Source organism: Dipteris shenzhenensis, chromosome 33 (genome assembly GCF_047967505.1).
Source record: "Dipteris shenzhenensis isolate YYH24624 ecotype China chromosome 33, Dip_SZ_1.0, whole genome shotgun sequence".
NCBI classification, from domain to species: domain Eukaryota; kingdom Viridiplantae; phylum Streptophyta; class Polypodiopsida; order Gleicheniales; family Dipteridaceae; genus Dipteris; species Dipteris shenzhenensis.
The window spans coordinates 33936694-33962669 of NC_141628.1; the positions used below are offsets into that span (position 1 = coordinate 33936694).

Sequence of the window (25976 nt, forward strand, 5' to 3'; positions counted from 1 at the left end):
TTGTCCTCACTCAAGTTGGGAGCTAAGCTCACTCCACTTGAGCGTCACTCATCACCCTCACTCTCACAAGTTAGTCTCTAGATATCTTTGTATTCTATGAGCTCTCTCACAACCTCGTGTATATTCCTGCATGTCTCCTCCCATGACCTCCGATATCCTCCACCTTCAATACATCGCCTGCCTCAAATGTACCCACCAATGCTTCTCTTCCTCCCATGCTCTCTCCTCCTCCCGCCCCAACATCGCTCCCAGCTTCTCCAAGCTCACATCCCACCTTATGCTTCCTTCCCACCCTGCATGCTCCTTGGTAAGTTTCTCAATCTTCGAATTCAGATAGAAATTGTTGATGCGTTGGCACACAAATTTTCGTAGATCGTAGATTGATTCAGATAGATAAGCTAATGGGTTGGCAAACAAATTTTCGTACTAGATCGTAGATTGATTCAGATAGATTTGTTAATGGGTTGGCAAACAAATTTTCGTAGATCGTAGATTGATTCAAGAGGGCTGGCAAACAAATTTTCGTAGATCGTCTCTCAGTCGGATGGATCCAAAACAATCCACTGGACTTCGTGCTAGATCAGTAGCGTATGCTCTGCAGTACATTCAAGTAATTACCGCATAGTTTGAAGTCCTGCCTCTTTCGGATTTGGAACAAAATTCAAAGATGGTCTTTGAGGGATTGTTTGAGCTCGCTGCTCATAATCCCTGGCTGTTCCAGGAGCATATGCACTCTTGTTTCGATTCGATGAAGCTGATAATTTGTCTCCGCTTGTGCGCAGGAAAATGTCTTATAATTTCCCCTTCTTAAACGAAATAGCAGAGCTCATACTTTACCTTGGCTTGTGCGCAGAAAATCCCACGTCGCTTTGCTCATCTTTTTCTCGGTAAGTGCGTTGGAGAAGTCCAACTGCAAGGGCCGAGCGGTTGGGTGTGGTACGCAGATATCCAACGTGACCGGACGACAATGCTTTTGGCGAGTCCAGGATGGAGCCAATTTTCTAAGGATCATCATCTCCAGATAGGCGACGTGCTGGTGCTCACCTACCTCGGGAGGAACCGATTCAAAGTTTCCTTATACGAAGCAAACGGGGGCTGTGAAAAGGGACAGCATTGCCTTCCCACCGTCACGAGGGTCGTCCATCCAAGTACAAAATCAATATCTAAGGATGACGAAGGCTTAGCCTTGGAGGACTCTGCTTCGTTTGGCAGCTCTCGGAGAAAGAGAATAGGGGAAAAGGAAACAATGGAAGCTGATAATTCATGCCAGGACTTAGTTCCGATAGATACTATCAGTCCAAGCTCTAGAACGAAGGATGCTGATCAGCAAGAGAACGCAGATAATGGAACGCAGGAGACAACACATCGGCCACGAGATTCTGAAGAAGCAGACTCTGAGGTAGAAATTACAGTAGAGAAGGAATATACAGGTCACAGGCCATCATCGTGCCTGCACACAGATTTCCATACGACCTACACAGCCGATCACCATTGTTACAATATTGAAGATCGAAGGCAGGCTTTTGCATTAAAGTTAGAAAGAGAACGACTCGCACGTGAGGCCAATGCCTTTAAAAGCGAATATCCTATTGCCAGAAAGATGATCACTCCTTCAAGCTTGTACAAAGATCTCAAGCTGGTAAGCTATCATCTGTATGCTGGGGTGCAGCGTGTGATAAATTCCTTCTAATCCCTCGTTTCTTTGTATTTGAGTGAGTCCAGGTCTTACCACACAACTTCGTAAAGCGTTATCTCCCAGGGAGGACCGTTATCGCTACGTTCGTGGATCCTCTTGGGAGACACTGGAATTGTAAGTGGTTGGGAGGTCTCCGGAAGTCTCGTGCCTTCTTCAGTGCCGGATGGTCTCCTTTCGCCAAAGCGCAAGGGCTGAAGCCGGATGACATTTGCATATTCGAGCTTGTTGATCCAGACATGGTGCAATTCAACGTCCACATCTTCAGGGCACGGGTGAATACTACAAATTCCTACTAACTTGCTAAAGAATCATGGCGCCTTTATTCTTGAAGAAGCTGAAAGGTATTTTTTGCTCACTAGAGAATTGACTGCGGGGTACTGTTGCTGAACAATATTATGAGCCGCAAAGCAAATGAAGCACAATATTAACCAAATGGAACATATGTATAACGACTGTCATCATCAGAAAGAACCTGCTACATAGACCACCATATGCGCTAGCTATTTCTTTTCTGCAGCCTGCTGGTACTCTCAGATTGTAGGAATCGCAGACTTCTGAAGTCACATTTTGTTTGCGAGGAGGACAGGCTTCTTATTTATCATGATTCTCCATCTACGATTGCTCGGATAACTGTCATAAAATCACAGGAAATAGAGTAGCTCTTGTTGAGGCTTTTGGAGGCCATTTTCGAAGGGTCGTTTGTTAATAATTACATTGATCACGCATCATTTTTGCTACCACTCTCCGAAAGTTAATAAGTCCATCAGATCTACGTAGAAGGGCACAACTACCACTTTTGATGGAGAGAGGGAGAGAGAGAGAGAGAGATGTTTGTGATGGTTGCCTTGAGACTCTTGATCTATGGATCCCTATCAATAAATAGTGATCTTTTACATCCCATGAAGTAAAATACTATAGACTTACTATGTAGGTAGTACTGATGTGCTAGCTTGTGTGCTAGCCCAAGAATCTTGTTGCAGTGTTCCAAATCTTCTTTTCGGTAGCTCCCTAGCTTTGTAGCTGGTTGCTCTAATAGAATTCTCAAGTTGCCTTGACATCTTTCTCTGATTTGAGCATAGGCTCGCCATCTTAGGAGTACATGCGGCTCATTTTCCACCTCCCCTGCAGGGCAAATTGTACATATTCTTTCTACTCTTGAGACTCTAGGTCTTGCCCATCTTCCTTTCTGCAATTCCACATCATGTGAAATGGTTCTCATTTTACATATGAGAGAGAGAGAGAGAGAGAGAATTGGGACCCTCATGTTAAATCATAGAGAGAGAGAGAGAGAGAGAGAGAGAGAGAGAAAATTGGGACCCTCATGTTAAATCATACACATTGCAAGTGCAATTGTGTTTCAGGAGTTCTTCAGCAGCCCTAGCTCCTGCATGTACTATCCTGTCATGGACACAGTTCCCTATGGTTAGCCTCAGACCCAAAGCAGGCAGTATGGGCTCAACCATGAACAGATTGCTTCATAGCCTCATCCTAGCCCTTCAGTGGGGACCAACATGTATGCCTTCATCGAGGGGTCGACATTTATACGAAAGGGTAATTCTGGCCATTGTCGGCGGGTCCCAACCTGAAGAGTAAAGATAGTAGTTATCATAACCCTAAGCTTTCATGATGTCTTTATGCATGACCACAATCTCTCTCTCTCTCTCTCTCTCTCTCTCTCACTCTCTCTCTCTCTCTCTCCACATAGCATTCCATGCTTCCACGCTCAGTAGTTAAGATGAGCATGGTTAATGAGAGAGTATTCCAAGCACCTTGCCCATTATGCATGTTGAGTACGAGCATTCATGTCCCATCTTCTAGCCAATTGTTATCGATTGGCCTCATTCAATCTCAACCTTGATGAGGTGGTCATGCATCGATGCCCCTTCCTTCCTCATCATGGCCAGCAACTAATTTTAGAAATTGAGAATCCTTGAAGAGTTACCTTGTCATCATTGAATGATCATGAACTCCTTTGGTGTCTTGACTTTGAATCCTTAACTTCATCTAGATCCTAGCAAGTATACTAATTCCTTGCAACTAGGTGGCTCTAGATCTTGACCTTCCATTATGGATAGTCAGTCCCATCCACCTTATTCCCTTCATCAAAGTTGGAGAGAAACCTGAAACTTGAAATGAAATATACACTGCCCAAACTGATAGAGCATGCACTACTACAAATAGGTGTTATTCCAACGGTTAAGCACCGAAGTTTAGTGTGTGCGGTGTGCTAATCATCGGTATTAAGGTGGGTTTAAAAATGTATCGCACGTTGGTATATAGCGACCTTTACCAGACTTGTAAAAAGGTCATTATATAATGACTCTAAGACACTTTCCTATGGCGACATTTTACAGAGAGTGTTTCTTCCCATACCGACCTTTAGAGATAGTTTTTCCCAATGACAAAAAAAAAAAAATCATTTCATGCTTGTTTGATCCTTTAAAAGAATAGAAGTACAAGAGCATGTACATTAAGTTTGAAGCTCATATATTCATGTCCAAGTTTGAGATGAAAAAAATCAATGAAGAGCATTTACATCAACGGCTTCATCATGAGCCAAGTCCAGCATGCTAAACAAGTCTATCTCCAACTCTATACCGAGTTGATCTCCTATATCGTACTCTAGCATTGTATGTTCACCTAAGATGATCTTCTTCAATAAAGTCAGGTGATTCTTGATGATCGTCATCTTCTTCCTCAATATAGTGATCTCCATCTTCCTCCCATATGATGTCATTATGCACATCTTCCTCTTGGCTCATATTATGATCTTCATCTTCTTCGCTAGATCCATCTAGATCCTCTCTAGATCAATTGGATCTGGAATTGGTAGTGGCATTTCTATATCCACATCTCTATCTTCAAAAATTTGCTTACTTTGTGATGCAACTTGGATCATGTACCACCATCTTGGATCAGAACGATCCAGATGAAAAACCACCTATATTGAAGATGGGTGCCAAATGCCATCAATTATATGAAATTATGTTTAAGTGCATGTACTAATTGATCTTTAAATGAAATCTTTGATTAATTAAATCATTAGTATGCACTTGCTCACAATGCTCGGGAAAATAAAAGTATCACTTTCATCGGTCCAAAGTTTGGTAGAGTCTATCTCAAAGAAACCACTGCTATCTTTTCTCATTATCACATGGGGACCATTGTAAATAGTTCTAAACCATTTTACATCAGGAATGAAAATACTAAATCGTCTAAAATCAATTTCATAGATTCCACGTATGGTCCCACAATAATCAAACTGTGAGGAGAGAAGATTGGTATCCGAAGCACTTGCTCGGCTATCTTGTGTGAAGTTAGCCATGACTCCACAATCATACGTGACTCTCTTTGAATCGATGCGTTCCATGCAAAAATGTCGTCCATATGACCATAATGCACTATACTTTTTGTACTATAAAAGAGCATTATTAAAACAATGAGGATGCATCTATTTTATAGCATATATTGCCACAAATAATTACTTAATTATGTCAAGAGGTAAGAAATGTACATGCATCATACATCCGGATGATAACTCTCGCTCATGCTCGTTTATTGTCTCTCCATCATTTCGACTTTACATAGAGCCAGTTGTAGCCAATCAAGTGACATGTGAGTGGGGAGAAGGGCAAGATCCTATGGATATGATTGCGCTTGCTTGTACATTACTCTGAATCTCCTCCTTGCATTTATTCTTTCTGCTTTGGTTGTTTCATATCTCTCGATCTACTTCTACATCTCCTTGCTATACAAAACTTATTAAATTTCTCCATTTGATGTTTGCTCATCTTTCTTTCAATACCTTTTCCTTAGGGAACCTTGCCAACGATGCAGAGAGAGGAGCTGTAGCAAGCAGACCAGAGCAAGAGGGAGCATTAAAAGTGGGGGAAGAGAAAAAATGCATGCGATTTGGTTCAAACGGAGTGATTTGGTAGGCTAGACCAGAACAGTGGGGAGCAGAGGCCCTAGAAAGAGGGAGGGGAGAAGAAAATTTTGCTAGAAGGACCCTACCATCCCATTGAAGGCAGTTTTGGGCTCGTGGGGGAGGTGCACCTGGTAGGAGGGTCAAACATGGGTTAAGAGGAGGGAGGGATCGTTTGGGTGGTCCCTAGTGTAAGGGGAGCAACCAATAGGGGCTCTCTACAAGCCTGCCCTATCACGTGCATTCAAGCCCTATATTTAAAGTCCCTTTTCTGTAAAAAATTTAATTAATAAAATGTACCCCTTTTTTATACAAATCTATAAATTTTTTCCAAAACTATTTTAAATAGTCCCTTATGTATATTTATTTTTGTAAATTTTAGAAATAAAAAAAATCCTTCTGTTGAACTCACGTGATAGGGTTACATATGATGAGTGACCCCCCCGAGGTCATTGGTACACCTTAAATCATTCTCTAATCCCTTGAAATTAGGAAACACTGATTGGAGGCCCTTTTGAGACCCCAATTCTCCCCTAATGCATAAATTGCAAAGTGTTGTTAGTCAGGCCAATGTGGTTGCGCTCCAACCAGCACGGTGGTCAGCACAACAAAAGATTTTGTTGTACAGTGGCAGATGCGAATCTGCGCAACGATAGATGGCAAGGCAAAGGCTGTGTGATATAGTCAGGCTAGAGGGAGAGAAACATTCTCTATGCTCATGAGTAATTGCACATAGTGCCATGTGTCCAGCCCTACGCTATTGAGAATGATAAGATTATGTCTCATTATTACACTAGTGCGGCAATCATGATGCTAGAAAAACTTCCAACGAGAGTGTGGGTCCATGTAAAATTCAAAATCTCACCCACCAACTCGTTGCATCGCGGCCTCAAAATGGCCCCGAAAATAGTTTCATGATTAACTACACCCAAGCAAACGTTGACCCAAGAGCTACACATCACTCATCCTCTCATGGGTTTCACATCGCAAGTTCATATGTTCAATCCTAGATATATAGTCTCTTAAGGACTCAGTGTCCTTATTCTTCACCTCATAAAGCTAGCTAATGAGGCTCCACTTGGGACCATTTGGGGCAAACCTCAAAATTAAAGATTTATGCAATCTATCCCAGTTTATTTTCTCCTCATAGTTTAAGGCTCTAAACCATTGTCTATCCTTGTCATCAAGGCTTAAGCCTTGCATTGGTCTTATCTAAACACTATTGTAGATGAAGTGAGAACTATTTCATATAAATGAGAACTAAATGGAATATTCTTTTTTATACTGTCAAAAATTGCCATTTTTTACTCATCTCTAAAAAAATGGCTTCTATTATATATCCCCAAAAGAAAAACATTGGAAAAATGGAGTTCTTGACTTAACTGGATTTGCATGAATACATAAAATTGAGCACATTCTCCATTAAACCGATGTACACACAAGGAAGAAAGTTAGCATGATTGCAATTTTATCATATGAAAATAAAAGAAGAATCTACCCATCATATACTTTGCATATTTTTTCTCCTCATCAAGCATGTATTTTGTAATTCCCAAATGATGCCAACATATATTGCATCCTCATCTATTTGTGGAAGTTTAAATTTGATATCCATCCTAGTATCTATAGGTCACGAGGAAAGTTGATACTATTATGACTCATAGCTTATGATAGAAGTTGATCATGTTATCAAGTTATGTCATAAGTTGAACCAAAATATCAATTAGCCATAATATGATTTTAATGTGGGCAATTAGAGCTATATCTATGCTAGGATTATTGTTTGGTGCTAGTAGGGTATATGTGTTGGTTAGATGAAATTTCTTTCTATAAGCAATTTTGTAGTAGATAATCACCCCCTTACATTGCACCCAATTTTTGAGGAAATTCAAATGCAATTTTGAAAAAAGTGCTAAAACATAATTGTAGAGCCACTCTTGCTCTAAATTTTGAGCCAGAAAGCTCCTAAAACGGAGTCCTGGTTCAAAAGTTATAGCTGTTTTACTATTTCTGTCATTGTTATGACAAAATTCGATGATGTTATCGGATTCTATCTCATAAATTATGACCAAATTCGATGATATCATGAATTTTTGTCATAACTTATGATAAAAATCGATGTTGTTATTGAGTTTTATCACAATCATGCCAAAATTTGATATTATCATCGACATCATTACCTTTGCTATAACTCAATGCCGTCATCGAATTTAGGGTTAGCTTTATGACATGGCTCGATGATCAATATCATCAAATTATGTCCTAATTTGTGATTTTTTAAAGGGTTTAGGGTACTTTGACATATGGAAGTATTTTAAGATATTTAAATGATGTGGTTTTCTATTTGTCATATGGATTTTCCATTTGGTACATATTTCACATGTACTTCATTTGGCTTCTTGGTTATAATATAAATAATAATATCTTTCATGCTCATTTGGTTTGAATTACATTTCTATACCATGAGTGATGATTAAATCTTAGCGTGACTTTGTGGATGTAAAATATTTCTTTCAACCATTAAGATAAAATTAATAATCTATCGATCATGTGTTTTGAAAATGATATTCATGTGTAGTCAAGTTTGAAAGCCTAAGTATATGTATCTAGTTCATCTAAAAAAGTTGTTCTGCAAAAATTTGTGCCTTTTTGTAGAATTAATTGTTTTTGGAGATGGACCTATGAGAAAATAAATTACTTTTAAAAAGTGGCCAATAGTCCTAGGATTTTGAGTAGAATCTTTTTTCGAGAAGCCATGCAATGTTCTCACTTTATCTGCAATAGTGTTTCTAGATCTCCAATACCACCAAAAGTCTTATAGATTTGTTCAAATCCCTCAACATGGGAGACTGGGTCTCCTCTGATAAAATTAGTGATTAGCTTGGAGATTGTGAAAGGCTTGCTCCTTGAGGGGAAGGTGGCATTGTGGCCCCCCTTCCGAGTGCTTGCACAATTGGATTCTCATATCTTCATCCTTAAGGACCATTTTTGATATAGGAGGAGGTTGTGGAACAGTGGGCCATGTCCCATACATTAGTGGTTCTAATGAAGGGTTCCATGGATTTGATGGCACAAGGTTGGGATGGGAGGATCGAGGACCACTAGGCATTTGCATTGTGACTTGGGTTAGGTTGGGCCTAACAAATTGGACTGAAGGTCCTTTATGAAGTGGTATGTTCCCTACAGGATTAGATCTATAAGGGCCAATTATTGGGTAGGGAATATCTCCCAAGTTTTGTTTCCAAGTAGGAACCATATGGGATTCTGAGGTGGAGGGTCTTAATTGTGGTCCTTCGATATTGCTCCTTTGTCCCCCTTGTTCTAACATTTGCGACCCTTGTGAGAATTTGGGTCCAAATCCATCCCCATAGGATTTGTCTATCATCAAAGAATTGGTACGATGGGGGTTGATTGGAAGTATCATAGGACTTGGTTCCCTGAGCATTGTTGGTGATATATGTGGTTGGGCCAACATTTGAGGCTATAATATTACCCTAGTCTGCCCAACAAATGGGTTTAGCAATTCTACTGGGTCTGTTAACCCAAACCTTCCCATGATATTGAAAAAGGTATCCCTTAATCTAGTTGTTGCTGTAGGTGGGATAGAAGAGTGGAGATCATTAGGGCTGGAGTTTAGAGCCACTGCGGCTCTATCATTAGAGGGTTTGCCCATGTCTCTATCCTGACTCATGGACTCTTCCGAGCTGGATAACTCACGTGGTGCAGGTTCTTACAAGGAGTGAGAACTGACTTTTGAGTTTGCTGACCCTGATGATGCCAAGCTAGGTATGGAGGTCGAAAACATGGAATTTGAGGCACTGTCTTCAAGCTCAAGGTGAGCTTGTAGGACTCTTCTTGATCTCAATATCATGCGTCACATTGGCACATTTAAGGCCCCAATTCTAGGTTGAGTCCACCCATGGTGGCTTCATTGATTTTTTTGTTCCCAGAGCTATATCTTCGGATGGGGGGATAGAGCTAAGGCATCGACCCAATGGGATAGAGCTAAGTCATCGATCTAACGGGATAGAGTTAAAGCACCGACCCGATGGGATATAGCTAGGGCATTGGCCTAGTAGGATAGAGCTAATGCATTGACCCAATGGGATAGAGTTAAAGCACCGACCCAGTGCGATAGAGTTAATGTTACAACACCGACTTGGCAGGATAGAGTTAGAACATCAACCCAATGGGATGATCAGTATGGCATCTTGCAAAGGGATATGGCTATAGCACTAGGTGGAGGGATGGTAGGCTATAGCACTAGGTCAACCCTCCCGTCAAACCATAAATTTGGTAGGTGGTTAGCAACCTGACACATGTAAGTCGACGGGATACCGAGCTAAGGCGATGGGTTGGTGGGATAGGTACTCATAGTTTTGCTGACTAGTTTTTATGGATTTTAAAGTAATTGTTCATGGTTTTTTGTGATAGTGGGATGTTAAACTATGTACTCTACCTACTCTATGCAAAAAACAAGAAAGAAAAATAACATTTGAATGCAAAATGAGAGGTTTCTTGAAGAGGTGACTGTCAACACTCAAAACCACTTCGATTTTCAACATGATTCCTTGTTATTTGTTATTTTTTGTGAGTTTTAACACCATACACTCCTTATAAATCTTCAAAACTATCTTTCTACGAACTCAAAAGATGAAAAAACATAAAAATCAAGCTTCAAAGGATTAAAAATTCTTTCCAAAAAGAAAATGAAGAAATGATCAATGGGTAGATGATGAGAAAAGGCAAGTGCAATGCAAAAGGATACCTTGAACTCCATGGAAATAGCACCAAAGATGTGTAGTCTTGATAGCAGTGACTCACATGTCTTGGCGATCTTGAGGGAATGCCGATGGAGCCTCTACTCCAAGATACTCCACTAGAGCAATGCATAGCATGAGCCATTCACAAGTGTGACTCAACAGGCTTTTGGATTGTTGCATTGTGTTTCCATGAGAGAAGGAGGGAAAGGGGGGAGGTAGGAAGAGAGGGAGAAGGGGAGGGGAAGAGGAGAATGAACGGGGATCATATTGGCAAACACAAAGGAAACAAGAGAACACCCAAAAAAACTCTTCGAAGAGAAGAGGGACTTGTATTCCATATTTGTGCATCCAACAATGAAGACCAAAGTCAACCACTTGGCCTTTTATACATCACCTTTTGAAGGGAGGCCCAACCCCTTATACCACTCTCTTTCCTCATTCTTAACTGTAATCAACTTGGGCCTATTTAGCACCAAGGAAAAATCCTAGCTCTACAAACTTGCCACTACATTGCCAACTATTGTAGTTAACACCCTAATAAAACCACCCCTCTTTACTTATGAACTAATGGGCTTTTCTCTAAAATTGAATTAAAAACCCCTCTTGTTATTGTAACCCTATAAAAATTTTCCATAAGTTGAATTAAAATACCCCTCCTTTTGAATGCACATGCTACACTAAAATTTTTTAAGGTGAACTCCAAGAGAATCCAATAGATCTAATATATTTTGTCAAGTTACACTTCTTGAGATAGTGCAGTAGCGACATAGCTAGCCATCTTGAGGGATTCATAACCTAGGTCTTGACTAATAGCCTACTATAGACTAGTTTGGGAGGTTTCAAGTGTAGGCTCATCAATTCCTGGTAGTACATTGTAGCATGGATGAGTCTGTGAGGGAATGGATGCAAGCTCCTCACTACCTAATAGTACATCTATTTTACTAGTTAGTACTACATCCTTAAGTACTCCACTTCCCTCTCCCTTCAAAATAATGTCCTTTTGAGATTTCGCTCTAGATTTGGAACTCCACTACCTTCCCGTTTCCTTCTAATGGCCTTCTACTGCAATGATTTGGATTTCTTCCTTGTTGCTGCCTTCCTTTATGACCAAAAGTAATCATAACATAGTCAAAATCCTTAGGCATTCTCTTAAAGAGCATAGCCATTGCATCATCTTCAATGACTAGAGAGCTGATTGAGGCCAATTATCTCATAAGACTCCTCATAGTGTTAACATGAGCTGCAATAGTGTCTCCATCCATCTTAAGTTCAATGAACTTAATTTTTAAATTCAACTTAGAAGTATGAGAGCTAGCACTAAATAGCACAACTAACTTATGCCAAGTCTCAGAATGAGATTCCAAATCTAAAATATGATGCACATAATCATCTCCCAAGCCTAATGCAATGATTTCATAGCTTTCTTAACCCTTTAGTTGTGGTGGATTCACCTTCTTGTGATGATTGATTCCCTGACTTGACCGAATCCCACAAGTTCTCCTTCATAAGCACAAATTTTATTCTCATTTTCCAAGAATGGAAACCTTGGCCATTCAATTTTTCTATCTTAAACGTGGCCATGAGAGGGTCTTACCTTTAAAATGGGTCATATGGTTAAAGACTACTATAAAAAGTAGAATGACATCATGACTGCAAAATTGCAGCAAGTCAATTATGCATCCTCTAGTAGACAGGGTGATGATAGAAATGAGCATCTATTTATGATGCAGCACATGACCAATTCTATGACAAGTGCATAAGAAATCAATGATGTGTGGTATGTTGACTCAGGTGCGTCAAACCACATGACAGGTCATGCAGAATGGATGCAAGATGCAAGGAAAATAGAAAGACCAGGATTTGTGGAGACTGGTGATGATACTGCACATCCTATTGTGCATATTGGTTAAATTCCTTTATCTATGCAGGATGGAAAAAAGAAATACCTGTCTTATGTATTTCATGTCCCGAATAGCGCCAAGAACCTAGTTTCTGTTGGTCAAATGGTTGAGCAAGGCTTGTAGGTCACATTTAATCCTCATGGATGCTTTGTTGAGGATACAAAAAATAAAGGTCGCTTGATAGCAAAAGGGAAGAAGAAGGGCAGAATGTTTACATTGGATGCGGACATGCTTGAATTGAGTGCAATAATGTTTGCACATGGGACCGATGTAGTTGTAGATATTGATATCTGGCATAAACGCATTGGTCATGTTAATGTACAATGACTTAAATTCATGCAAGCCCAAAATATTGTTGCAGGATTGCCTAAGTTCAAGGTTCCAAAAATGCATAAGGTATGTGAAGCCTATCGATTTGGAAAACAGGCAAGGAAACCATTTCCTAAACATGTTCAAGAGAGTAAGAGGCCATTGGAATTAATCCACTCTGATGTGTGGACTACTAAAGCTACATCTATTGGAGGCTGTCATTATTTTGTCACTTTTATTAATGACTACAACAGAGAAGTTTGGGTGTATTTTATGAAAAAGAAAAGTGAAGTGTTTGGGCATTTCAAAACTTTTGAAGCTATGGTTGAAAAAGAAATAGGCCTGCAAATAAAATGCCTAAGGTCAGATGGAGGGGGAGAGTACCTCTCAAATTAGTTTGCAAGTTTCCTACAGGAGCATGGCATAAAGTAGCAATAATCATGCAGTCATACCCCACAATAAAACTCCAACAAAATGGACTTGCAGAAAGGAAAAACAGGCATGTTGGAGAGGTATCTCGTGCCATGCTCAACGAAAAAGACCTGCCAGATTATTATTGGGCTAAAGCAGTTGCTATAGAAGTCTACATAATAAACAAGACTCCCACTGGAGCAATACATGGCATGACGTGGTAACTTTAGAGGCAGGGGGAGCCAAAGAGGTCGTGGTGGATGGCAGAGAGGCCAAAATGTAAACAACAATGTTGAATGCTACTACTGTGGTAAAATGGGTCATATGGTTAAATACTACTATAAAAAGCAAAATGACATCATGACTGCAAAATTGCAGCAAGTCAATTATGCATCCTCTAGTAGACAGGGTGATGACAGAAATCAGCATCTGTTTATGGTGTAGCACATGACCAATTCTGTGACAAGTGCATAAGAAATCAATGATGTGTGGTATGTTGACTCAAGTGTGTCAAACCACATGACAGGTCATGCAGAATGGATGCAAGATGCAAGGAAAATGGAAAGACCAGGATTTGTGGAGACTGGTGATGATACTGCACATCCTATTATGTAGATTGGTAAAATTCCTTTGTCTATGCAGGATGGAAAAAAGAAATACCTGTCTGATGTATTTCATGTCCCAAATAGCACCAAGAACCTGGTTTCTATTGGTCAAATGGTTGAGCAGGGCTTGTAGGTTAGATTTAATCCTCATGGATGCTTTGTTGAGGATATGAAAAATAAAGGTCGTTTGGTAGCAAAAGGGAAGAAGAAGGGCAGGATGTTTACGTTGGATGCGGACATGCTTGAATTGAGTGCAGCAATGTTTGCACATTGGACCGGTGTAGTTGCAGATATTGATATCTGGCATAAACTCATTGGTCATGTTAATCTATAGTGACTTAAATTCATGCAGGCCTAAAATATTGTTGCAGGATCGCCTAAGTTCAAGGTTCCAAAAATGCATAAGGTATGTGAAGCTTGTCAATTTGGAAAATAGGCAAGGAAACCATTTCCTAGACATGTTCAAGAGAGTAAGAGGCCATTGGAATTAATCCACTCTGATGTGTGGACTACTAAAGTTGCATCTATCGGAGGCTATCATTATTTTGTCACTTTTATTGATGACTACAACAGAGAAGTTTGGGTGTATTTTATGAAAAAGAAAAGTGAAGTGTTTGGGCATTTCAAAACTTTTAAAGCTATGGTTGAAAAAGAAACAAGCCTGCAAATAAAATGCCTAAGGTCAGATGGAGGGGGAGAGTACCTCTCAAATTAGTTTACAAGTTTCCTGTAGGAGCATGGCATAAAGTAGCAATATTCATGCAGTCATACCCCACAACAAAATGGACTTGCAAAAAGGAAAAACAGGCATGTTGGAGAGGTATCTCGTGCCATGCTCAACGAAAAAGACCTGCCATATTATTATTGGGTTGAAACAGTTGCTACAGCAGTCTATATAATAAGCAGGACTCCCACTAGAGCAATACATGGCATAACACCAGAGGAAAGGTATACTGGTAGGAAACCAGATATTTCTCATTTGAAAGTTTTTGGTTGCATTGCCTATGTTCATGTGCCAGATGAGTTGAGATCCAAGTTGAATCCAAAAGCTGAGAAGTGCATCTTTATTGGTTATTCTCTGTAGCAGAAAGGGTATAGATGCTATAACCCTTCTACTCATAAGTTTAGAGTGAGCAGAGATGTTGTTTTTGATGAGATGAGCAGCTAGTATAAACCAGTAAATGTGATTGATGATGTAGATGCACAAAATCCTCTAGTAGTGGTTCACATACTTCGCCATGGACATGCGGACTTGAGATCAGAAGGATCTCCTCAATGCAATGCAGATAGTGGTATGCAAGTATCACGAAAAGGAAAAGAGAAAGTAGATCAGCCCATGGTTGATGTGAATGCAGGTCACTCTTATGTGGATGGTGAATCCAGTGGCTCAGAACAGAGCCTTGATGATGAGTTGGGTATTCCTTCTGTTGTTACCCCTGGAGTAAGGAAGATAAGGGATGTTTTGAGAGCACCTCGTAGTGAGCCTATTTTGCGAAGGTTTACCAGAGCTAGGTATCCTGTGGATAGGCTAAAATATGATGGATTTACAGCCATTCACTATGCCTATATGGTCAAAGTGATACATGAACTGGAACCCACTTCTTTTGAGTAAGCCATGGGAAAAGAAAAATGGAAGAAAGCCATGGATGAAGAAATGGTGCCTTGGAAGAAATGCTACATGGGAATTGGTGCCTTTGCTTAAAGACAAGAATGCAATTGGCTGCAACTAGGTTTATAAGGTGAAGCACAATGCAGATGGTTCTGTGAACAAATACAAGGCAAGATTAGTTATCAAGGGGTATGCACAAATATATGGCATTGATTATGAAGAAACATTCAGACCGGTTGCAAGGATGGCAACCGTAAGAGTAGTGATTGCTATGGCTGCATCAAAGGGATGGTCTTTACATCAAATGGATGTAAAGAATGCCTTCTTGCATGGTGATTTGCAAGAAGAGGTCTATATGGAGCAGCCAACAGGTTATGTTCATGTTGTTCATCTTGAGTTTGTTTGTAGGTTGAAGAAAGCCTTATATGGCTTGAAGCAAGCACCCAGAGCATGGTCTGACAAGATAGGACAGTATCTTTTCACTATTGGCTTTCAGATTTCCAAGAACACCTATTTCATTAATTTTGTCCACTTTTTCTGTTGTTTTTGGACGAAGCCCAAAAATCCTTCCCAAATGAAAAGTTTACTTTGTGAAAATATCCTTCCCAAATCAAAATTTTACTTTCTGAAAATATTCTTCCCAAATCAAAAGTTCACTTTGTGGCACTATCATATTCTTGTTTTTTCAATCTATACTTTTGCACCAACATGCAAGAATTTGAAATAATCCTATTTTAGAAATTCTAGCTATACCTAAGTTATTTGTTAATTTAATTATTTTTAATATTTTTCCTTGACGTGATAAATTTATAAATCCATGAAAGGAGACTTAAATATTTCATGTAAATAACATTGTCACTTGCAATATGCACAAAATTTTTAAATCTTTTAATAAATAGAAAAAAGACATGATGCCATAAGACCCAAGTTTTGTATTGAACCAAAGAATTATAATAGCAATTATAGCTATCATTATATGTTTACATTGAGAGATGTTGCTCTTAGCTAGAGTCTTTGTATAAAATGATATAGATTGAACATATGTTACAATTTAAATTGTTGCTCTTAAAGAGACTAAATTCGTGCCATCTGCATAATTTGACTCCCCATTGTCTTATTGCTCAATGTGATAGTCCCTTGCGAGGTGTCATCTACATTAACTCCCACTTGTCTTGTCAAGCCTTGCCCCTTGGGTGCATTGACTCCCCATTGTCTTATCGCTCAATGTGACAATCCCTTGCCAAGTGCATTAACTCCCTATTGTCTTGCCAAGCCTTGACCCTTGGGTGACATCCAGTGCATATTTTGACTCTCATTTGACATAGGAGGTGATGACTCTGATTATAATTGTCAATTGGCTCCTTGCCTAATACCCGAATAAAATCCTTCAATGGACTTCAATACAAAACTTTAATCATGGACATTCTTCATTTGCACTGTCTCCTTCTACTTCCTCCATGGTGAGCATCCTTAAAAATTCGTGTTTATGCAAAATACTTTGCTGTGGTATTTTTATTTTTCCTTCTACCTCATATCCCATGTGCTTCTTTGATTTCTTTGCCCTTGAATGCCAAGACACTATGATTGTCTGCGTCGAAACTTGTGAGACCGCTTCATCATTTGGGACCCACTCCTTCATTATACAATTAGTATACAATGTGTTGTTATCCATATTCTCCTTCCTGCCCTTTGGCTCATAACATACCGCTGTAAATGTTGTAGCTCTCCCTTGATCATCTCTTTGCACATCAACTACTTTTGCAACCCAAAACTTCACATTCTCATATTCATCATCCGATGTCCGAACCACAACAAAACAATCGACCTCTCTACTTGTGGTATATAAACTCTCTCTTCTTCAGTCCACAATATAGATGTGGGAGTAATGATACAAATTCATTTTCAAAGACTGGAGCTGGGCGCAAATCGTTATGAACATTTGGCCAAAACATATTGCATTCTTCCTTGACATCCTTTGAGCCTCGCATTCTCTCAAGGTCCTTTATTAATTTTCATGTCTTGTTAATTACAGTGGTAGTGTGTTCTCTCCAAGTAGGATTCGAATCAGGATATCTACGGAGCATTTCCTCTTTGTATGTAATAAATGCTTTTAATCCGTCTATTTCACAGTTAGACCTCTCATTGAATTCTTGTATAGGAGCCCATGTTGGATACCTTTCCTTGCTGGGAATTGAAGTTAAGAGATTGTAAGGTTCTTCAGGTTCCCATTTTGTATCATGAGAATACTGTTGCCATTGTATTACGGGTTTTTCATCTTTTAAAAAAAAACGAAAGTAGTGTGGATTGGTATGACCTGTCAATGCATCACCACCCGTTTGTATGAAAGGTAGAATGAAGCTCTTCCAATCATACATTCTTTCGAGCCTCTCACATACTGTACTTTCCTTACGACCACTAACTTGCCTGCCACATCTTCTTACCAAGTCATCTATTGTCTCCACATCCTTGCATTTAAGCTCTCTTGAGACTGTGCTAAAAACCTGATCGATATCCTCATGCGTATGCCCAACATACAAAAATCCACATTCGACCTCATTGAAGATTTGATGAGCAACTAGCATGGAGCAAAATGCAAACATGAGTACATTCTTATTTTGTCGCCAGCAATTATCAGCTTGTATTCTCAAAGTCGATGGTAGGCGACCTTTTTCTGCATGTACATTGCAAATTGCCTTCATAATAGATGTTACAACTTGATTGCTATCATGTAGATGCAAGGAATCAATCCATATATCTGCAAAGAACTTAATTCCCTGCACTAACACTCTAGCTAGATGTGTCTTTATAAAACGAGGCAATGTTGTTGTATTCAGATCCATGCCATCTACAATAAGGCACATGTAGTCATCAGGATGTGAAATAGCTTGCTCCTTCCAAAATGCATATTTTTGTCTAGAATGTCGAATAAGGTCATGATGAGATTTTTGGTTTTTTTTGTATAATTCCCTTTGATTTGGACATGTTGCACTCTCAATCTCTTGCTTTAAATCATCACAGACATTACACTTTGACATTTCTTGCCTCCTTGGGATTTTAACATATCCAAAGTTCTTCTTCCAAAGAGTATACAAAGTATGAGAAGAAGCTACAGCATCCTCTCTTTGCCTTTGCTTTTTTGCAATAGAGTCAAATACTTCGAGCTTTGTCAAGCCCATTGGAAGGTGCATTTCAGTGATCGCGTCACCATTAGGGAGTTTGGTAGATATATGGGGTTGAGGTAAAGCATTTTCATGTATGAAGTCTTGCAAAATTGCTGCTGCCCTAATAGTTGAGATTCTTGATTTGGACCTTCCTCTATTACCGTGAATGCTAAATTTATTGCCGCCCTTTGCCTTGGTGACTAAATCCCAATATGTACCATGGGATAATCCAGTAATATTGCGATATGCCTTATTGCAAATCTTTTTTCCATTTACGAGAGGTTTTACCTTTTGTCTTGAACTTAGCCTTTTATTGCCATTCTGAAGAAAGCAAGAGAGACTTGTGAGAAGGTATTCATTTCTTTTGCTTCCTCTTCTTTGCCACACATGTCCTCTACATTCCCTGATGTCTACAAGATCAATGAAGTGCATATATCTTCGCTTGCAACATAGAGATCCCAATGCATTTAACATGCTCTCCTCCTTCATTACTCTCTTCTTCTTTGGTTGCTTTTGTGGATTCGCCTGGATTCGCTTTCTCTTCATGCATATGTATGACCGTTTTTGTTCCTCGTGCACGTTGTTATCTGTATTTATGCACTTCTTCTCCTCACATTTGTTTGTAACCAAGCATCCATGATTGGTCATTGCATCCTTGGCCATATCACCAAAGTTAAATATTGTATAGTCCTGTGTTGATCTCATCCTCGTTTTTAACATACTCTTAGGACCATTCAATGAATTCAATATTCTATGAGAGTATTAAGAACCTTGAAACTCTTCCACTCCTGAGAGAACATTGCTCATTGGGACATCTTGCATGGCTTTCACAAATCCACAAGCTTGATTGACACCAGGTTTGTTAATATGCATGAACTCATCCACACTTAACAAGACATCGCTATTGAAACCTTTGCCCTTCTCACTGTGCAAGAATTCATCCACCCCAGATAAGGCTTCGCTTCTAAAATCATTTTGTTTCTCGGAACGAATGAACTCATCCACTCCAAATAAGATGTCACTTCTATAATTGAGTACATTGAAATCATCCACATTTGAAGTGATAGAGCCTGGCACATGGGCACGCTTTTTAGGTCCTTTGATATTGTACTATACCTTGTCTTTATCATTGAAAACCACGTGCCTCTTTCTCATGTTTAAAAATTGCATGCTCCATCTCATATTCTTGCCTACCTCATAGTAGGGATCACATAAGGATGTTATGTTATCAACCATACCATCATCAGTGACTTTTAGAATCCTCATCTCTGCAAATGACCTTTGTTCCACTTGTTCAAATCCCAATACTTCACCTTCTTCTACAATCTTATTTGCAAATGATCTCATTTGTAAAATGTCCCCTATAGTAAAATCCAAGGTGGTGCACTTTGTATTCTTGATAATGTCTGTTGCATAAGTCGCATCTTGATAATGTTTGTTGGATGTATTGTAGGGCATAACATCTCCAAGTGTTTCCATATCTCCACATTTATACTTTAGCTCAACATGTGCGCTAAGAATCTTTGATACAGTAACTGCCACCTTATCTTCGCCAAGTCTTCGTAAGTGGCAAACTGAATTGGGATCACTATCATGGATTGTAGCAAATGCAACTACTTCTCTTTTGCTACATAAAATCACATCCATCCCTGGAACAAAATCTATAGCCATCTCCTTTGTGAGAGTCCTTTGCAAGCAAGCTACAGTAGCAACAATTACATAAATATTAGTCTCTTTTTAATAGTCTACTCATTTATTATTATTTTTAATGAGTTTTTAATTAGTACTTAATTTATTGGTGGGAATATTTATTTGATCAAGTACTCATCATATGGACATGCCACTTTGCATGCAACTTAATAACACCTACATTGAGGTGCGTGCAAAGTATTGTGCCCATCATCTATGCTATGCATGGTATGTCATGCATTAAACACCATTTGTGCCTCAGTGTCATACACAACCATAAAAAACACGGTCCTAGGTGTGTTATTCAAACAAGTACTTATCGGATGGGGGCTCCACTTTGCATGCAAGTCAGATATGCTTTGCATGGTCGATCATGCATTATACACCGTTTTCCCCCTGATGATATGCACATCCGTAAAAAAACACGCCCTTAGGTGTGTTATTTGACCAAGTACTTATTGGATGAGTGTGCCTCTTTGAAAACAAGTCAATACCACTAAGGTTGAGGCATAGGAAAATTCTTGTGCCCATTGGATATGCTTTGCATGGTCGATTGAGCATTAAATGCCATTTTTGCCTTAGTGTCATGCACATCTGTAAAAAAACATGCTGCTAGTTATGTTATCCGATCAAGTACTTAAGGGATGGGCATGCCACTTTGCATGTAAGTTAATCCCACCTAGCTTAAGGTGTGTGCAAAGTATTGTACCCATCGGATATGCTTTGCATTGTCGATCAAGCATAAAATACCATTTTTACCCTCTTTTTACCTTAGTGTCATGCACAACCATAAAAAAACATGGTCCTAGGTGTGTTATTCCAACAAGTACTTCTCAGATCAGGGCTCCACTTTGCATGCAACTCCATTTCAACTAGGTTGAGGTGTGTGCAAAGTATTGTGACCATCGGATATGCTTTGCATGTCGATCACGCATTATATACCGTTTTTTCCCTATTGATATGCACATCTGTAAAAAATAATGCCCTTAGGTGTGTTATCTAACCAAGTACTTATCGAATGGGTGTGCCTCTTTCAGAACATGTCAATACCACCTAGTTTGAGGCATAGGAAAAGTATTGTGCCCATCGAATATCCTTTCAATTGCCGATTGAGCATTAAATACCATTTTTGCTCTAATGTCATGCAAAAACACGCTGCTAGGTATGTTATCTGATCAAGTACTTATGGGATGGGTGCACCACTTTGCATGTAAGTTCATTACACCTAGTTGAAGGTTTGTGCAAATTATTGTGCCCATTTGATATGCTTTGCATTGTCGATCAAGCATAAAACACCGTTTTTGCCTTAGTGTCATACACAACCATAAAAAAACACGGTCCTAGGTGTGTTATTCAAACAAGTACTTCTCAAATGGGGGCTCCACTTTTACGCAAGTCCGTTCCAACTAGGATGAGGTGTGTGCAAATCATTGTAACCATCGGATATGCTTTGCATGGTCGATCATGCATTATCCACCATTTTCCCCGTAGTGATATACACATCCGCAAAAAAACACGCCCTTAGGTATGTTATCTGACCAAGTACTTATCAGATGGGTGTGCCTCTTTGAGAACATTTCAATACCACCTATTTTGAGGTTTAGGAAAAGGATTGTGCCCATCTAATATCCTTTGCATGGTCGATCGAGCATTAAATACTATTTTTTCTCTAGTGTCATGCACATCCATAAAAAAACACGCTGCTAGGTATGTTATCCAATCAAGTACTTATGGGATAGGCATGCCACTTTGCATGTAAGTGAATTACACTGAGTTGAAGGTGTGCGCAAAGTATTGTGCCCATTGGATATGCTTTGCATTGTCGATCAAGCATAAAACACCATTTTTGCCTTAGTGTCATGCACAACCAAAAAGAAACATGTCCCATCAGATATGCTTTGCATGGTCGATCACACATTATCCAACGTTTTTGCCGTAGTGATATGCACATCCACAAAAAAACACGCCCTTAGGTATGTTATCTGACCAAGTGCTTATCGGATGGGTATGCCTCTTTGAGAAAATTTCAATACCATCTATGTTGCAGTGTAGGAAAAGTATTATGCCCATCGGATATCCTTTGCATGGTTGATCGAGCATTACTGACAATAGTCTTCTGAGCCATATAACCTCACATGCACCTATAGTGAGTGCTCTATATTCTGCTTCAATCGAAGACAAAGAAACAGTTGGCTGTTTGTTTGACAACCATGATATAGCACCTTGACCAAGGAAAAATGCATATCCATGTGTCGATCTCCTGGTCTCATGATCTCCGGCATAGTCACTGTCACAGTATCCATGCAACCGTGATGACTTCCACTGTATTCTATCCCAAACTGTCTTGTACCTCTGATGTATCTTAAGACTCTTTTGGCTGCATTCTAGTGAGGCTGTTTTGGATTTGCCTTAAACTGTGCTAGTGAGCTTACTACATAACAAATATCTAGCCATGTGATTGTCAGATATATAAGAGATCCAATGAGCTACCTGTAGTATTTGTCATTGACTGCAGGCTTTTATGAATCTTTTGTAAGTTTTAAACTCTGTTCCATGGGAGTGGCTGCAATCTTGCAATCTGCCATATGAAACTTCTTCAGGAGACTATCAACATACTTGAGCTAACTCATGAATGTGCTATCTGAATCTCTCCAAAACTCAATTCCAAGACAATAGTGCATAAGTCCAAGATCTTTCATGTCGAACTCTGCAGATAAGTCTTGTTTTAGTTTTCTGATGAGGCTATCCTTGCTTCCTGTCACAATCAGATCATCTACGTACAAAAGTGCAATAGTAATGTCTTCCCCTTGAATTTTGTAGTAGAGAGTATGATCTGCATTGGACTTCATGTATCCCAGATCAGCAAAATACTTGTTGATTCTACTGTACCAACTTCTGGGTGCTTGTTTTAAGCCGTAGAGACTTTTCTTGAGATGGCAAACCTTATTCTCCTTTCTTGGTTCAACATAACTTGTTGGTTGTTGCATGTAGACTTCCTTGTCTAGATAACCATTGAGAAATGCATTCTTGACATTGAGCTGATACACATTCCATCTACTGAGTGTCACTAGTGATATCAAGAACCGTATGGAATCCATATTTGCTATTGGAGCATAAGTCTCATCACTGAATACTGCCATCTGGATTGTACTTCACTTTGTATACCCATTTTTTGCTATGGCCTTCTTTCCTGGTGAAAGGTCACATAATTCCCAAGTATTATTATTATACAAAGCATCCATTTCTTCATTCATAGAAATTTGCCATTCTGGCTTGTCTACTGCATCTTCGAAGTACACTGGCTCTTCTGTAGCCATGATGGTAGTCATAAGAGCATAATTGGCGGTTTCAACCTGAATTGCTTTGCCTTTCTGAGCATATGTCAATCTGGCTGGAGGTCTGCTTTCCCTAGTAGACCATCTGAGCTACTGTGGCTCTGCTTGGGGTGTTGCTGGTAATTCTTGGAGTCTTCTTCATCAACTTGTTCTATAGATGACTGTGAAGTTGATGCTTCTATCTCCTGTGTAGGTGAGGTTATCCATTTTGATTCCTCGTCAAAGATTACATCTCTGGAGATAATGACTTTGCGGTTGATGGGATCATACAATTTGTATGCTTTGCTTTCTTCACTGTAGCCAACCATGATGCATTTGCATGACTTTGCATCCAATTTCTTGTGATGATCATCATGTATGTGGGCATATACTATGCAACCAAATATGCGGAGATGCCCAATGTGTGGCTTGTGTCCAGTGAATGATTCATAAGGAGTCATACCCTATATCGGTTTGGTTGGAAGCCGATTAAGCAAGTAGTTTGCTATAGCTATTGCTTCTGCCCAATACTGATTTGGAAGATGCTTTTCACTAAGCATTGCTCTAGCACTGTCTGCTAAAGTCCCATTCTTCCTTTTAGCTCTTGCATTCTGCTGAGGAGTATCTGCACATGTGAATTGCCTTCAAATGCTGTGATCTTTGCAAAAGTTCATAAATGCTGAAGACATGTATTCACCTCCTCTATCTGATCTCATGACTTTGATCTTTCTGCCTGTCAGGTTTTCTACCATGGCTTTGAATTCTTGAAATCTAGAAAACACTTCAGATTTCTCTTTCAGAAAGTAGACCCAACAATATCAGCTGTAGTCGTCGATGAAAGTCAAGTAGTAAAGTAAACCATTGATGCTGCGGGTCTGGGCATAACCCCATACATCTGTATGTATCAAATCAAGAATACAAGAGGTACTTCTAACAAAGTTGGTTCGCTTTTGTTTGCCGAAGCAGCATGCTTTGCAAACTTTTCCAAGAAACTTTAGCTTCGGAATCCCAATTGCCATATTCAGATTCTTGAGATCTAATAAGTACTTGAAGTTGACATGACCATATCTCTTGTGCCATTTTGCAGATAGTGGCATCTGTTGCGGTTAAGCTGATATGGCATGCTTATCTGGTATTGTAGCTAGCATTGTGTATAAGCGTCCTTCCTTGACACCTTTTGCTACTAGCTGACATCTTTTGGATTTATCTCTGATAGTGCATTCATCACCGTCGAAGATGACTTTGTAATTGTGTTTTGTCATTTGACCTACTGACAAAAGGTTCTTGCTGAGCTTTGGAACATAGAGCAAATCTTTCACTAATCCTTTTGTACCATTGAAATTGTTCATAGGGATAATGCATGTCCCTCGAACTGGATTCGGTGTATTGTCTGCTGTGTAGATGACATTTTTCTGACCTTCTAATGGTTTCATCTCTGTGAACCATTCCTGATGATTTGTCATGTGAGATGATGCACTGCTGTCGATGTACCAAGGATCCTATTCCACTTGGTCGACTTAATAGCTGTAATCCTCTTTGGGATTGAAATCAATGTCTAGGTACACTGTATTAGTCTGATGCGATTCCTCGCTTGCAAGAAACATATTTCCATGTTCATTTGCAAAATTACTGTGACTAGAATGTCCACCAATGATTTCCTCTACCTCGGGAATTCCCTCGATTACTGCTAGATTGATCGCCTTGGTCGTACTGCTTCTTGCGGCAATCTCTTTCATAGTGTCCAAACTTGTGACAGTAGTTGCACTGGATGTTTGACACATTGGTGGATGCATTCCCTCATCCTTGAAATCTTCCTCAGTTGGAATGATTTCCTCTTTGCTGATTCTGATGTTGCTGAGGTTGATGCTAATGCTGACTTTGATTTTGTTGCTGATGATGACCACTTTTCTGACATGATCTACTCCACCTTTGCCTCTACCTCTGCTTCTATCTAAAGCTGTGAATGCTTGATCATTAGAATGACCTTTACGTGCTTGAATGGCCTGAGTCTTGAGTTCTTTACCAAGTAGGACTGGCTGAAGTTTTTCCAGTGTTAGAATTTGCCGTTGGATGGCAATACTCTAGACTAGATTCTCGTATCCCTCTCCTAGTCCATTCAGAATGACTTGAACCATTTCTGCGGGGATCATAATTTCTCCTACTGCTACAAGTTGATTGTGGTAGTCTTTTATGCGGAGTACATAAGCATGACCGGTTTCATTGTTGTTGTGAAAACTCTGATTGATCTGGTTTCTCAGGGTGAGAATCCTGGATGTGTTCTTGGACTCATAGAGAGCTACGAACATATCCCATGCTTCTTTCGATGTCTTGACTGTGTTGAGCTATCCTAGCATGACATCTTGCACATTCTGCTTGATCAAGTGATAGGTGTACTTGTCTTTCTTATCCCATTCTGCCTGATGATGAGCTCGGGCAATGGCAGGATCGGCTACTAGTGTGAAAACTATTTGCGTAGATGTAGATCCTATTGTAGATCCTGTTGCTGGTGCTGTGACAACAGATGGAGTAGAGCTACTTGTGGCAGGATCAGCCAATGGTCTAGGTGTAGACCCATCGACATACTCCCATTTGT

At 39.6% G+C, this 25976-nt stretch overlaps 1 protein-coding gene across 1 annotated transcript in view; it reads left to right on the top strand.

Annotated features, from left to right (window-relative positions):
• Positions 1–544: 544 nt before the first annotated feature.
• The window catches only part of LOC147880010 (B3 domain-containing protein Os11g0197600-like), a 31723-nt gene continuing 6291 nt past the window's right edge, over positions 545–25976 (top strand). The window contains exons 1-3 of the mRNA XM_087371638.1: positions 545–610; positions 854–1639; positions 1723–1968. Coding sequence (XP_087227764.1) covers positions 545–610; positions 854–1639; positions 1723–1968 — 1098 coding nt within the window. The remainder of the gene's footprint in view (positions 611–853; positions 1640–1722; positions 1969–25976) is intronic.